This window comes from Podarcis erhardii (assembly GCF_964252035.2).
Source record: "Podarcis erhardii genome assembly, chromosome: 6".
NCBI classification, from domain to species: Eukaryota; Metazoa; Chordata; class Lepidosauria; order Squamata; family Lacertidae; genus Podarcis; species Podarcis erhardii.
Genome location: NC_138510.1, coordinates 53,162,052 through 53,177,595, shown reverse-complemented (window position 1 = coordinate 53,177,595; position 15,544 = coordinate 53,162,052). Strand labels below are relative to the sequence as shown.

Genomic DNA, 15,544 nt, shown 5'->3' with positions numbered 1-15,544 from the left:
GTTAAAAGTAGTCAGGTAATTACCAGATTGGCAGTGCTGTCAATTTTCAGCTAATATTGATCTTTAATCTTAAGAGCTAGCTGAAAATGCTCAGCATTATTCAATAATGGCAGAGATCCTAAGGCATAACTAAATACAGTGGACGCTGGGGTTGCGAACATGATCCATGCGGGAGGCACGTTTGCAACCCGCAGCACCGCGTCTGCACACACGCGGGTCGCGATTCGGCGCTTCTGCGCAAAGCGTGATTTAGTGCTTCTGCGCATGCGTGAGAGCCGAAACCCAGAAGTAACCCATTCTGGTACTTCCATGTGTGGCGCAGTGCGCAACCCGAAAGCCCACTACCTGAATCGTCTGTAACCCGAGGTATGACTGTACCTATAAATATATCTTAACAGTGCAGTCCTATACATGTCCACTCAGACGAAAGCCCCCCTGATTTTGGTATAAGTATAGGGCAGCAGCCTTAAGTAGTATATAGGCTGCACTGGCAGCATTTGCTAAATCTTTAACAACTTTCAAGAGGTCTGAAAATACCAAGCAGAGTTCTCACAGCATTCTGTTCCATATACTCAACTCGGAGTCTGGAGGCTAAGCAAATGTTATAACTATGGTCTGTCAATTCACACATCACATCAAATAATGGTCTGCAAACCCGCTTCAAACAATGGCTTTTTATTCTGGATTGCTGGGCCTGCAGATTGTATACTAGGGTATACTTAAACACAGCAAACTAGCACTACAATTTAAGAAAAAAATAATCAAAGAATTATTGCAATCCTATGTATGTTTACTCAGAAGTAAAACTATACAGTTCAAAGATGCTTACTCCTGTCTAAGGACTGAAGACTACATCAGTGTACTGATTAAATTTGCACAAGAATAAAAGATTTCAGCAGAAATGTATTTAGGCATGTTTTTCAGCGGGGGAAAGGACAGCTGCTTTTAAAGATTTTTATAGCATCAGAAAAAAATAAATACTACCAAAAATGGGAGAATATATTTAGCTTTCATTCTGCATTCAACCATAATCAACTAAAGCTGCAATCTTATGCACACTTGCCTAGGAATATGCCCCATTAAATAGAGTGGGACTTACTTCCAAGTAAAGACCCAGGATTCAACTGCACAGCTGCAGCTCTAGTGAAAAGGGTATTCATTTATAATTGCATCATTTGATATCTTAACAAAAAAATGCTCCACTGACAAGAAATTTTCATCTCACTATAGGAAAGGGAATACAGGGCAGGAACTGTGTTTAAAAACCACAACATATGCTTGGGGTGGGGTGGGGTTGATGTTGGCAATGGGCTCTCTTGAGCCTATCTGACAGAGTGCGACTAGCTAGGCAGAGACAGAGGCGTAGGAAGGTCAGGTGGTAACCGGTGCGGAAAATTTATTGTCATACCCCCCCCCAACACACACACATTGGGTTTTTTTGTTTTTTGTTTTTTATTTGCCTGCAAAAATGGTTTTACGTTATTTCATATTTTCTTACAAAGGAATGTGGATGCTGGGCCTCTGATAACAAGTAGGCGACTATGGACAGCTACTTAAATCTACAGAATGGATTGTGTTTTGGCTTGTGTTATTTTATTTATACAATATTTATTGTTTGTGTATTTAACAAAATTTATTTCAAAAAACCTGCAAAGCGGTTTACCCAAACAAAAAACAAAAAAACACCACAGCAGTAAAATCAGGAAAAATTAACAATCCTACTTTAAAACATTCAAAAGCTAAAATATTAAGATTAAAATTACTTCAACTTCCCAAACATCTAGGTATGCTTGCCTCAAGAAGAATGCTTTTAGCAGGTGCCCAAAAACAGTCTAGCAAAGGCATGTGCTTTGTTGCAATAGGTGGGGAGTTCCAAAGTACAGGTGCTATCACAGTAAACAATGCAGTACAGATGTTATGTGGAACCTGTAGTAGTGCTTGAAACTAATGAAGGGGAGGTTTTATTTATTGTGATTTCACCATGCTCTGTATTATCTGAAAAGGAAAACATTTATTTAAAAAACAGGACTGCACAGCAGCAATCTAGTCTCATGATCAGTGAGTTATTCCCAAGCAGACAGTGCATAAAGATGGGCTATGCACCCCTTGCATTCAACTTGTACTTAAAACTCTGGACAAGCCCGCACCAGAGAATTGTAGAGTTGGAAGGGACCCCTGAGGGTCATCAAGCCAAACCCCTGGGGCATTGCAGGAATCTCAACTAGACCGTCCCTGACCAATGGCCATCCATCTTCTGTTTTTCCCTGGAGGTGGGGGAAAAGATAAATTTTGACCCTGCTCCACTGAATTGAAATTTCAGCCTTCACGACATAGGAAAACGGGCAAGTAAACAGCTATTTTCGTGGAGGAGGGTCAATATATTAACTGATATGCATGCAATTTCATATATAGCTATATAATCCCTAACGTAGTAAAGTTAAGACCTTTGGAGCAGGCGTTTTCAAAAAAAAAAAAAGTTTTTTATGAACTGCCCTAGTAGGGCAGTAATTGTCCCTTGATAATTTGTCACCCCGCTCCATGATGGCACCTGGGGCGGATCGCCCCCAACCCTTTCCTACGCCTCTGGGCCAAGGAGGTCAAACCCCAGCTCTGTAAGATCTGCCATGTATGGCTGCATTACAGCCATTTCCTGGAAGGTTAAAGGTCACTGTTCTATTTCTCCGGAACCACGAAAGCCTGTTTTTGAAAGGAGTGGAACTATGAGCAGCCCACAAGCTGATCATTATAAAAAAAACTGTAACATTAAAAATTTGATGCCCATGTTTCCCTCTTTCTTCCCCATCCCCTTTTCCTTTTGTGTCATTTCTGTTCAGATGTAAGTCTGAGAGAAAGGAACTGTATTGTTTTTAATAATCTGTAAGCTGCTCTGGGAATCCTTCCAAATGAAGTGCAGAGTATGAATGTTTTGAATGAAGTAAGTGCTCTCAGGCTAAGAAATCCAAACCTATTGCTTTTATCCTCACAACCATCCCTTGGAAGGTAGTGAACTCTCCTTCCTTGGAGGTTTTTGATTCTATGGATGCTTGAAGAAGGCTATTGTGACTTAATAATAAAATATCACTGTACAGTGGTACCTCGGGTTACAGACGCTTCAGGTTACAGACACTTCAGGCTACAGACTCCGCTAACCCAGAAATAGTGCTTCAGGTTAAGAAATTTGCTTCAGGATGAGACCAGAAATCGTGCTCCGGCAGCACGGCAGCAGCAGGAGGCCCCATTAGCTAAAGTGGTGCTTCAGGTTAAGAACAGTTTCAGGTTAAGAACAGACCTCCAGAACGAATTAAGGACTTAACCCGAGGTACCACTGTACTTTTCAGAACTAAACACAACAATGAGTTATACTAATCTAAATCTATTGAGGTCCACTAAAACTACTAATAAATTTTGAGTTCCAAAAGTTATTTTTATTTTTTGGTTGCAATCTTAAATACACCTACTAGGTGAGTAAGCCCCAGTGAACACTAATACGCATAGGAAAGCACTGTTGCACACCCAAAACGAAATTCCCCAACTGATATTTGGTCCATATATTTGGTCAACGAGTTCAAGGGCAAGTGTCCTAAAATTTGAATTAGGCCTCAGAAACTAGCAAAGCAGAATCAGTTCATTTTATATTACTTACATAAGTTAGAACTCGTTTCAGAGAAAGAAGGAATTTAAGAGTCAAGAGGGACCTTAACTTTTCCGAAGTGCTTCCTGATGTTTCCGAAGTGCTTCCTGATGTTTCCATATTAATTCTTCAGAATAGCAAAAAGAATATTGAATTTCTCTAACACAGCAAACCAGAATGTCAGGAGTGGAATAGGCACTTTTAAAAAAGCTGTTCAACAGGACATCAAGGGCGAAAGATTAAAGCTTCCAATATAAAAAAAGAGCAAGCTGAAATCAGACTCACAAGATACTCATCCTTTGAGGGGACGGATTGCAACCCACTGACCTAACATTCTGAATCCTTCTTTATGAAATACTTTCAAGTTAGAATAATAAGAATCATGCTTGCCAAGCACTCTCCAGCAGTTTCTCACTTTACACTCACAATAGGGCTGCTGTCAGAAAGAAAGCAGAGTCTGCGTGCCAAAATCAATTCAACAAGCTCTTGGATAAAAAAACAAAAAACACAGCATTTGAGGATAATGAGAACTGCAATCATTCCAGCTGACAGTAGATGACTACCAATTATCATAAGGCAAGTTCCATGCATTTACATTTGGTTGAGTAGCCCCTAACCTGACTTGCTTCTAAATATATGGCAAGCATTCAAGTTCTTTTAGAAATTTCGTGTTAGCTGTTGAGGACATCCAGAAATGAGAGAAGCTTATTTAAAACTAAACAACTCTTTGCAAAAGAAGTTAACATTTCTACCACAAAACAAGGCAGTGATGAATACTGTGCTAAATGGAATGTGTGCCAACATAACATCTTTCACCAAATCTAACTGCTTAATAATCAACCGAATGGACATGCATTCTGCATGTGTATACAAGGTGGATGCCTCCTGCAAATTACTACTCCTTCCAGAGCTATTTACTAGTTAACACAGAATAATAAACTATCAGCTACTGCCACACTCTGGGTATAGCCTGCTACTGTGCATAATTATCTTCCCTATAATTATCATCATACAAATAACTGTGTGCAGAATCGCCTCTTAAAGTATATTCATTTTAAACATTTGTACTAAAAGGCATTGAAGAGTAATTTACTTTTTTTGTACTCAAGATAATTACCCTTCCATTACCATTGCTCATCACAAAGAGCTGAGGATGTCCTTGTAAAACAGCCAATTTGGCTCAAATATTTCTACCAGAGATCCACTTGTGCCTTAAAACTGTAACATAGAGTTGAGAATACTGCCTCCCTATCCAGTTTCCCTCAAATTGTCTGTCACCCCATCTATCTATCTATCTATCTATCTATCTATCTATCTATCTATCTGGGGTACAAGCTTTACAATCTGTCTGCTGAGACTGTTTTATTATAACTAATAGCCAGCATTTTATTGTAAGTTAATTTTAATTATTTTGTCATATAGCAACAACTGCCCTATGCTGAAGAATATGAAAATTTTAATACTGAACCATCTACTATCTGCTGTATATTTTGCAATTGTGTTTGTTCTCTATGCATAGAGTAACTCTAAAGATACTTAACCATCATTTTGCATGATAGTTTCAATCAAGGAGCAGGTTATTGTCTATGCTGGGATACAACTGGACAAAATTTTGAACCAGGATGGTTGTAGTTTTGCTTTTTAAAGAATTAACTGTGTATCAAAGAACTATAGTCACAGTAAGTCGATTTAGGTGAGTCACGATGTGCTTTTCCCAACACATACCACCCTCTGAAAATGCTTAACATGGTGTGGAATACAGCTCACCTTAAGCGCCTCTAAGACAAGCATTCTCAATTCTTACAGCTTCTTGAAGGAGAAGCAATTGATTTACTAATAGAAGTTTCAATTAACTTTCAACATTCTTATATAATCTGGGAATACCAGGTAAGTACTAAGAGAAGGTCAAAGAACCCACTATATAAAAAATTATTCTTGCCAGGACAGGACAGGCAACATGATATAAGAAACCTCTACAGTAGAACCTCTACTTACAACCACCTCCACTCGCGGACATTTCAAGCTGTGACCACGGCAAACCCGGAAGTAACCGGTGGGTTTGCCGCCGTTCGCACCTGCGCAAAAGTGGGCAATCACAGCTGTACCTGAGCACAATGGTGCCTCTCCCAGCGACCTGTTTTGCCATAAGGACGGGCCTGCGGAATGGACTGTGGTCGTGAGTAGAGGTTCTACTGTATTATATCTCAACAGAAGAGAAGTACAACAGAACAGAGGTATTTTCACCTGGCAATTCAGGTGACCTACTCTGATTCTCAACAAACATATATCCATACAAAGCTGTCAATAAGATATCTGTGTCGAGGTCATAAAGCACCACCTATGGAATTGAGGGTGAATTCTCCACCACCACTAGTTGGCACTTCTTAAGAGAAACGGACGGAGTGGAGTGTGGAAGGAGAAGCTGAAGGTATTTGGGAGCTTGTAGTTACAGCCATCACTGTAGGTATTTGGGAGCTTGTAGTTACAGCCATCAAACTTTCAAAGCAACATAACCTTCATTTTAAATTAAGCAATGGGGAATATCACCTTGTACGTTACCTATTGAAGAAGCTGCAAGGTTTGTCCATGCTGAGAAAGTGACTTTCTTTAATGAAAGGTCTTGCTGCTTCAAAACCTAGTGATTTAAGAAAGCCGAAACCCAGATTGCCAACTAGGTGATCAAAACCAGCGTCTCTCTAACTCAAAGCCAATGTTTACATGACCAGAAAAACTTGCTCAATTTCAAAATCTTGGCTTTAGCTTCTGATTTGTTAGGAGAGAAACAAGCCACAAGCACTGGTTCATAGGTAACACTTAGCCAGTGCTGTGGTTTGTTTCCTCCTAACTCAGAAATGGGAGAAGCAGGGTAGGTGTGATTTGAGCAGTATGTACCAAATGCTGTTTGATCTCAGTAAGTCAAGGTTTGTTTCTTACCACAGCTCACCATTATATACAAAGGGAACAAATGTTGCCTTTCATACCGGTTTCTTCCTCCCGGAACCAAGCAATTTGATTTCATTTTTGCTTTGAAATGTTATAAAAAAGAGTGACGGAAACTGTAAAATCAAATTGTGTGGTTGCTATGTTCCTGGCTTGTGAAGTGGCCAGTTTTAGCTGATGCTAAGGGCATTGGTTAAGTGGAATGCGTGCAATTTTGCAATTTCAAATAGGTGAGAAATAAATGGGTCTTTATTATGTTAAGGGTTTCATGTGAAAAAAGCATGCAAGTGAAATATTAAAGAAGGAAAATGAACAAGCCAGAGGATTTTGTACAGACCGCAGTCACCCCACCATGGCCAAGACAAACACTGTTCAGTGGTGGACTGCACACTAGGTCTGATACACCATTATTTCCTTCAGCTGCTTTGTTAGAGTTTAGTAGAAAACAAAAAGCCTACAGGGTAGTTTACAAGGCAGGAAAAATAATTTGCAACGAAGGAAAAATATTCCTTATTAAAATGAAAAGGACTCCCAAAGCAAGTGATGGAATCCTTTCTATTCAACCAAGACTTAATTAGACTGTCATTCACACTTTCAGAATCTCAAGGATAGGACTGTCCTCAGTTGTCTGGAAGCTTCGGCTTTCACATTTTCCTTGTGAAAATTTATCATAGAGAGATCACACACCACCGATACCCTACAGGCTATGCCACCTCCCTATTATTTTCCAGGCATAAGCCAAGATGCTGGCTGTAACCTACAACATCCTCATACAGCACATACATGACCACCTTTTGTCCTTTGTACCATCCTCACAGTAAGGTCAACTCAGCAGCGACAGCTAGTGCCACACTGCTTCTCCCACAACACCAATGACATTGTTGCTGACTGAGATGCTGTGTGGGCACACCAGCAGAGCCAGTCCAAGGCTCACACTGATAATAAGCAGAACAAAATAGAAAAACTGTAAGAACTTTGAGAATAAACTATTAAAGGCAGCTTCTAATACAGGCATCCCCAACCTGCGGCCCTCCTGATGTTTTTGGCCTACAACTCCCATGATCCCTTGCTAACAGGACCAGTGGTCAGGGATTATGGGAATTGTAGTCCAAAACATCTGGAGGGCCGAAGGTTGGGGATGCCTGTTCTAATAAAACACATATGTACTCAAATTAAGTATTAGAAGACATAAGGAAATAATAAAACAGGCAGCCCACCCAAAAGCAATTTAAGCATTCCAGTTTTCAACTGCTTATCAGCCCAAGTCATTAAGAAGGACGGAAGAAGAATTTTAAAATAAACTTAGCAAGTGAAAGTATGTTTCTCTCCTTCGCCACTGCATTTCCTCTTTCTTTCTGACAGGAAGAGCTGTTTGACAGTGGAGCAGACACCTGCAAAAGGTGGTGGACTCTCCTTCCTTGGAGGATTTTAAGCAGAGGTTGCATGGCTCTCTCATGTATCTAGCCGAGATTCCTGTACTGCAGGGGGTTGGACTAGATGACCCTCAGAATCCCTTACAACTCTACAATTCCGTGATTCTATGACAAACATTGATGTTCTTCAGTCTTTGGACTTTAAATTGGCAAATCTCCCCCAGTAGATGGCACCATAGCATAATGCTCAGACAACTTGTGGTGAATTGCCATGTTCATACTTTAAAATGTATTTTAATAATGCCTATAGGTGCAAAATGTTTTTAAAAGAACTGAGAGTACGCAACCTGTTTCATAAGAATTATACTCAACCTGTTTTCAAAAGCATTAAATGTGCAGGAATTGTATCCTGTGCTATGCATACAAGAGTAGAACAGACTTCTACATGCACAATGGGGCTTCACTTTCTTCTCCTTCCCTGTAGCCCTCTATTACTACTCTGCTTTGGAGCAGATTTTTCTTTCTGTGGGGGGAATGGGGGGGCTGCAGTGACGAGAAGAGGAAGGTTAAGTCCCATTATGCAAGTAGAAGCCTGCTCATACAATGCTGGATTACACCCAGTCTTATCACTAAACAAGATCTTGCAAGTGTATTGTGACAGCTTAAAGAACAACTTTGTAAATCTTTACACTGGAAGACTTTTTCTCATATTTGCTGCTGCAGGCTAACATGCTACCCTCTGGAATAAGAACATGAGGATCCACCCTATGAATAGTGGAGATCAACAATTTAAATCCTATTTTTCATTTAATCCAAAACTGTCAAAGTAAATATTAAAAAAGATATATACTTGTGTGTGTTTCTTTACTTTTGGATACTCAAGTTGCCATTTTATTTTCCATGAACCACTTAGAATACAACACATTTGTAGAAAATGCAGTATATACATGAAGTAGTAAAACAATTATTTGCATTTATACACTCATTAAAAGACAAAAAAAATCTGGACCTGTCAGGGAACTGCCATTGGAGCCAAGGGTGGTGGTAAGGCTCCCAAATGACGCTGGAGAGGGAACCAGCAAGGAGAGAGGGGGAGCGTCCGCTGGGGAAGGAAATAGACGTGACGCCAGGGAGAAAGGGGAGGCTGAGGGAGCTTCGGAGGGAAGGCTCCAGGACTCTTCCAGTGAAGCCAGCGGGAAGAGCACAGGACCTCCTCTTGGGACGCCCACTCTGCGCAGAAAGCTTCCGCGCAGAGAAGCTAGGCGGCGACTTGGTGTCAAGGAACTTTTATGTTGGAAGAAATTCAGGAAACGCCCACTGACGGATTCTGCCAGTGATTGAGACAGTCACAGAGTACTGACTGTCCAGCCAGGGGAAAGTTTTAACCAAACTACTCAGCTTGGAGCAGTTTGCGCCTTATGCACAAGCAACCCCAAACCCCATTACAGGACCAATAAAAGCTTTTTAGCACTAAATCATTGTGCACACAAAACAACTTCCACAAGCACAATGGAACTTCCCCTCCAACTGCACCCCCTCCAAATATGATCCAGAGAATTAGGATACAAGAGAATTTGAAGACTTACTGCAAAAGCAGAAGTCCATTCATGCAATGTTTGATTCTTCCCTATAGCCCCAATCATTTAACACTAGTTCATCCAGTGTTCTAAGAAGTACAGCCCCTTATACTGTTACTGTCAATTTACCTATCTTAAATGGCTAAATCATACCTAAATCCCCAAAATTATTATCATTAAGTTTAATAACCACCAGTGAGGCATGCATTATTTAACAGAATGCATCATGAGCGCACAAATAAGTACAAGTGTCAGCAAACTCCTAAATACATTATATATTTTCCAACATGCTAGTGGATCCACCCAAATTAAACCTGTTCCAAACAGGTCCTTTCGGAGTCTGCACCCAGCACCAATATTGTTTCTATCAGAATTAGGCAAGCAAACCTGGAGCACATAATATTACACACCAGGGCAAAACTAGCCTCACAAATCAGCCAAACTCCTGTCTCAAACCTCATTTTTCCATGAAGTCTAGCCATCACAAAAATATCATTCATGTTGTGAACACATCCATGTGAATGACATGCTCTTAGACATCTGGTAAGTAACCTAAATGGCGGAGCTCTTCGCCCGCAAGGCTGGTTTTGCCCCCTCTCTTATAGCGTTTTACGCTATGGCAAAGCTTTTATTTTACTGTTTGGCCAAGCTTGTGTTTTACTGGATAATTTTCTTTTAAAAATGATTCCTGTTTCATGTGCTGTACTTATATCTATTTTCATTATATTTTATATCAGAAATATTATTGTATTTTACAGTTTTAATTGTTGTAAGCTGCACTTAGAGGCTGTATATTAAAAAGAAAGAAAGAAGTGGGAAGAGGCATGCCAGGGAGGGCATTATTCACTGCAAAATGGCCAGACTATTGCTACTGCCTTGCACAAAAGTATAGGCCTCTTAAATCCTAGACTGCCCAAGAGCCTAATCCAGATTTAATGTGAGGACAAGACCAATTCTCCCAAGATCCAACAGGTGTCTAAGGACATTAAACCAATGACTGTAAAATGTAATCTGGATCTGGTATGGAGGTTGTTCATCCCTACAAGCCCCATCCTACAAAAGCAGTTAATTTTATTGATTTGATTTATATTCCATCTTACATCCAGGAGTTCAAGGTGGCATACATGGTTCCCCCCCTCCCCATTTTGACTTCACAGCAATTCTGTGAAGTATGTTAGGCTAAGAGACAGCGATTGGTCCAAGGTCAACCAATGAGCTTCATGGCTGAGAGTGGACTGACCACTCTTGGGATTCTTGGGGTTCGTCCATGGGTAGCAACACAAGATGTATATAAATCAAGTATAAATTTGATAATGAAAAGATGAGAGGAACAATCAAAATGGTGACAGATCTAAAAGCAAGTCATCCTCTTCTTAAAAACAAAAAACAAAACTTTGCTAATGAAATTGTAAAGTGCATCAAAACTTACCAATCCAGCTGTAAGTGAAGGAGCAGACTGTCCCAATGACTGGTTCCTCATGCGGACCAAATTGGATGATTCTCCAGATGGCTGCCATGCTGCCTGGCCCACTCCGCTGTGCATACTAGTGGATAAAGGAAGCAACTGCTTTCCTTTAACGAAATAAGCAAAGCAAAACCTTCTTCACTTTGTGGTTCATTAGTTCATTATACAATAATTTTCACACAGAGCGATCAAAAATACTTTTTATGCAACAGCCTTAGATAATACATTTTTAACAATCTTTACCCACAACCAAAACAAAGAAATTCTTGCCCAGGTAAATATACAGTTTGAACTTCTCTGTACCATTAATTTGCTTAACTGAAGAAACCTCTAAGCAATTTGGTGAATAGAACAAATCTTTACCTGACAATGAGCTGGCCAAACTACCTCTCTGAAGCTTGCAGTCATCTTGACTCAGTTGACGATGGATCTTACTTTTGCCAGCTGAACCAGCTATATCAGGGTTACTAAGCTTCCTGCAGCGCAAAGAAATTGGTTCCGCTGCAAGATTCTGAAACAAAAGCCAAAAGAGAACAGGATAAATTTTGATGAGTAAATTACTTATGCACTAACTTCTTGATATATAACTTCAGTCTTATCTTGGTTGTTTACTCAGAAGGAGAAGTCCTAAGTTCAGTGCAACTTATTTCCTAATAAAAATGCTCAGGGCTGCAGCCATAAAATGCTCAAGTTGTTATTGCAACACAAATTATGGCCAAATTTCCTTAATTTGAAAGATGTCATATTTATTGCTTAATCAGACACTTTAAAAAAAATCTACTGTTCCCTCATCACTCACAGACAAGCTATGATCTGCACAGACTTTTCAAGAAATCTCTAGATTCACAAAATTTCATGTGTTGGATCCAGACATCACCTTCTATATACAGTGGTGCCTCGCAAGACGAAAAGAATCCGTTTCACGATTCTCTTCGTCTAGCGGTTTTTTCGTCTTGCGAAGCAAGCCCATTGACAGCTTAGCGGATTAGCGCTATTAGCGGTCTAGCGGCTTTTAGCGATCAGCTGAGAGGCGGCTTATCAGCGGAACAGCTGATAAGCGGCTTAGCGGCTTAGGAAAGGGGGGGGCGAAAAAAACCCGCAGGAACTCGCAAGATTTTTTCGTCTTGCGAAGCAACCCCATAGAGAAATTCGTTTAGCGAAGCGCCTCCAAAACGGAAAACCCTTTCGTCTAGCGGGTTTTCCGTCTTGCGAGGCGTTCGTCTTGCGGGGCACCACTGTACAGAAAAGGATTCTTCCGTCCATGGCAGGTTTTTAACCTAGCAGAAGACTCCTGTTGGTGGAGAAGGCTCCCAAACTGTTCCAATGCGCCCCCCATACACTCAGCGTGTGAGGTGGCCCTGAAGGCCAGTGGGACAGGAATCTGCAAAAATCAGCTCCTTGTGTTCTCCACCAGCAGGATCGCTGGCCGAGCAACACTCTGGTGAGAATGGTCTGCATCAAATTCCCTGTGTTTACTACAAGAAAGGTTTCAATCTACTTTCTTATAGCAAAATATTCTACCAAAAAACTGTACTGTAACCCATTGATGGAAACAAAGTTAGAATTCCAAGGTATTTTCATGCTAATTTCACACCAGCAACCTTATTAGAAGCAAGGTACAATCACAGTCACATTATACTATAAATATATTCTTGCCATAAATTCATTAAGATAGATTCATAAAAAGCAGTAAACAAATCCAGTTAGTACCCTACCATTTTAGAGAAAATAGTAAACATCCATTCATATTATAAATGGACAATAAAGGTTAAAGAGAATTTAAAAACATATCATATAGCATATTTCAGCCAAAGGGATAGCACACACGGTTACAAATACTGCAACGGTACAGCATGAAGTAGTAGACTGATTTCATGACAAATAAGCAACTAAGGCATGCATAGAACACTGCATAACAGAAAGCAGCCTAGATGATAACAGACACCAGTGCAGATACCTATAGGTGTAGTAGATAAGTATCATGGACTCTTTTAAATCCACTGTATATAGACATGTTCTCTGATACCACCACCAGTGGCTGCCACACGTTTCTCTAGGAAAATCAATTTGACATAACAAGCTTAACTCTTATCCCAAATAAGAACAGCTGACATGAGCTATGTCCCCCCCCCCCGCCGCCGCCGCCACCATACTAAAAACATTACAACTTCCATCAATCAAATACCCCATATGACAATGTCAACTGTCATGAGCACTAGGCATTTCAAATATATTCAGAAAGGAAAAGGAAGGTAAAAGTGGCACTAAAATGCCTACCTACTTTCCAAGTGAACTCTAAATCTATTACAGTATGTATACACCAGGGACCTGTAGCAATTCACCCTCATTAAAAGTTGATAGAATTAAACTGATAGCATAATTATGGTAAAAGAGAAGGGAAGACAAGAGAAAAGGCAGGCAGGCAGGCAGGCTTTCTTCAATGACATACCGGAACAAGTATTTGGTGGCCAACAATGAGAGCAGTGTGCCTTGTAACTCTTTTTGTGTAAAACCTAGACTCTAGGCTCTGGTGAAGTAGAACACAGAAGACACTAATGGATTTCTTAACATTACAGTGATTAATATCTGTTAATCTACAGCCACTTGCCTCTGGAGGGTTTCCTTCCCATTTTGGTAAAATAATGGCAGTGATTCCATGTAACATGTGGCTGACTAGCAATGGAGGGTTCTATCCAATGCTACTCCTACTCAGAGTAGACTCATTTACATCAATGGACCTAAGTCAGTCATGTTCACCAATTTAAACTGGTCTACTTTGAGTAGGACTAGCATTGAATACAACCCAATAAATTTATATTTCAGACTTGAACTGTGAAATCTGCTTATTAAATGTAAACAGAGATACCTCTTTGGGAAGGCACAAACACTCCATGCATGCTGATGACATTTATTTCTGAAGCTCACAATTCTGAATTATGTCTACCCCTGCTCAATTTAAATCACTTAGTATAAGTCATTCCTAGACTGAATAGAATACTGCCTGCACCCTTAGAAGAGTAAATAATTGTTTAGCTACAGATAGGTAGCCGTGTTGGTCTGCCATGGTCAAAACAAAATAAAAAAATTCCTTCCAGTAGCACCTTAAAGACCAACTGAGTTAGTTCTAGGTATGAGCTTTCGTGTGCATGCACACGAAAGCTCATACCTAGAACTAACTCAGTTGGTCTTTAAGGTGCTACTGGAAGGAATTTTTTTAATTGTTTAGCTTCTACTATATATCAGGAGGATTTAAAATCTATGAATATTTTATCAAAATCTTTGAATTTTCATTTGTTCCTTTAAATATGTATATAATTAATTAAAAATAAAAAATACTGTTCAATAATATAAGTTAATAAAATTGGGGTTTTTTTATTAACTCACTCTTATATATTTAGATGAATCATATTTTCAGATATAGTCACACTTATTTAGGTAAACAAACAGGGCCATCACAAAGGGCACACAGACCATAAATACACCACAGCCTGTAAGTTCACAATCTGTCCATTTAAAAAAATTGTAAGGTGCAGAGTCTCTTTTAAAGCACATGTTAGAATATATTCTACAAAATCTTCCTCCACAGCACATAATGAGAGTTGTAATTCTGTGCCTTTTAATAACATATTTTGTCTGTATTATTTAGTTTTTGCCATGCTAAAACAAGAATACACTGAGGCAGATAATTTAAGAAAATTAAAGTTGTATCCAAAGTAGTGCTTTGTAGAGGCTGAATCAGTGCAAGGATTTCTTATTGCACAACATCGCATTCTCTCCTTCTCCCACACACCCCAGGCATTTTCCCACCCTTCCAGAACAAATCTGGGGAGAATGTAGGATGCACACAGGAAGAGGAAAGGGTAGATTCATTGCAAAATCCTTGCACTAATCCTTGTATGTGGGAACTGGATACTACCTGTTAAATCAAAGTCTGGTGTAGTATTTTATCTACAGTAACTTACATGACACACACACAGCCATCACATTGGCAAGTGGAGATGGGATGGCAGGCAGGAGGGTCCTAAATGATATCCTGGTAGAAAGGAAAACTGCTGCTGTGGGGCAAAAGTACCCATTCAAAGGGAACCATCTTGCTCCAAGTATCCCTTGGGGGGTAGGCTTTTGTACTCCCAGGTGCAATTTTCCCCCTAAGCAAATTAACAGGAGAATATCTCCCTTAGTTGACTCCTTTCCAGAGAGCCCACTTCTCTGGCTATTACTGAGATAACTGCTTCTGGAATGTAAAATCACCGAAGGAGTCCCAAGGGAACCATAAGGGTGGAATTTTGACTTCCCCATAAGTAATGTTCCAGGTGCAGTGTGCTGTACATGGTTCCTCAATCACTGTGCAAAGAAAGGTAAGATGCATGCACATTTTCCATTTCTGTTTACCTTAATTTGCAAGGTATTTGAACTAGGAGCCTCTTGATTTGTAGCAGAGTTTCACAGCCACTAAATTACACCGGCTCTAGTTAGTAAAAACAGGCCCCCGAAGCAGATCTTTTGAAAATATAACAGCAGGAGTATACAAGAAAGGGGCCAGCGTTACAGCTGCCCA

General features: G+C 40.0%; 1 protein-coding gene across 3 annotated transcripts in view; it reads right to left on the bottom strand.

Annotated features, from left to right (window-relative positions):
• The window catches only part of MAST2 (microtubule associated serine/threonine kinase 2), a 152,944-nt gene that overhangs the window by 130,616 nt on the left and 6,784 nt on the right, over nt 1-15,544 (bottom strand). For all 3 annotated transcript variants that reach the window (XM_081868214.1, XM_081868216.1, XM_081868215.1), the window contains exons 2-3: nt 11,350-11,497; nt 10,951-11,093 (exon numbers count right to left, since the gene is read on the bottom strand). In XM_081868214.1, the coding sequence (XP_081724340.1) occupies nt 10,951-11,093; nt 11,350-11,497 (291 nt within the window). The remainder of the gene's footprint in view (nt 1-10,950; nt 11,094-11,349; nt 11,498-15,544) is intronic.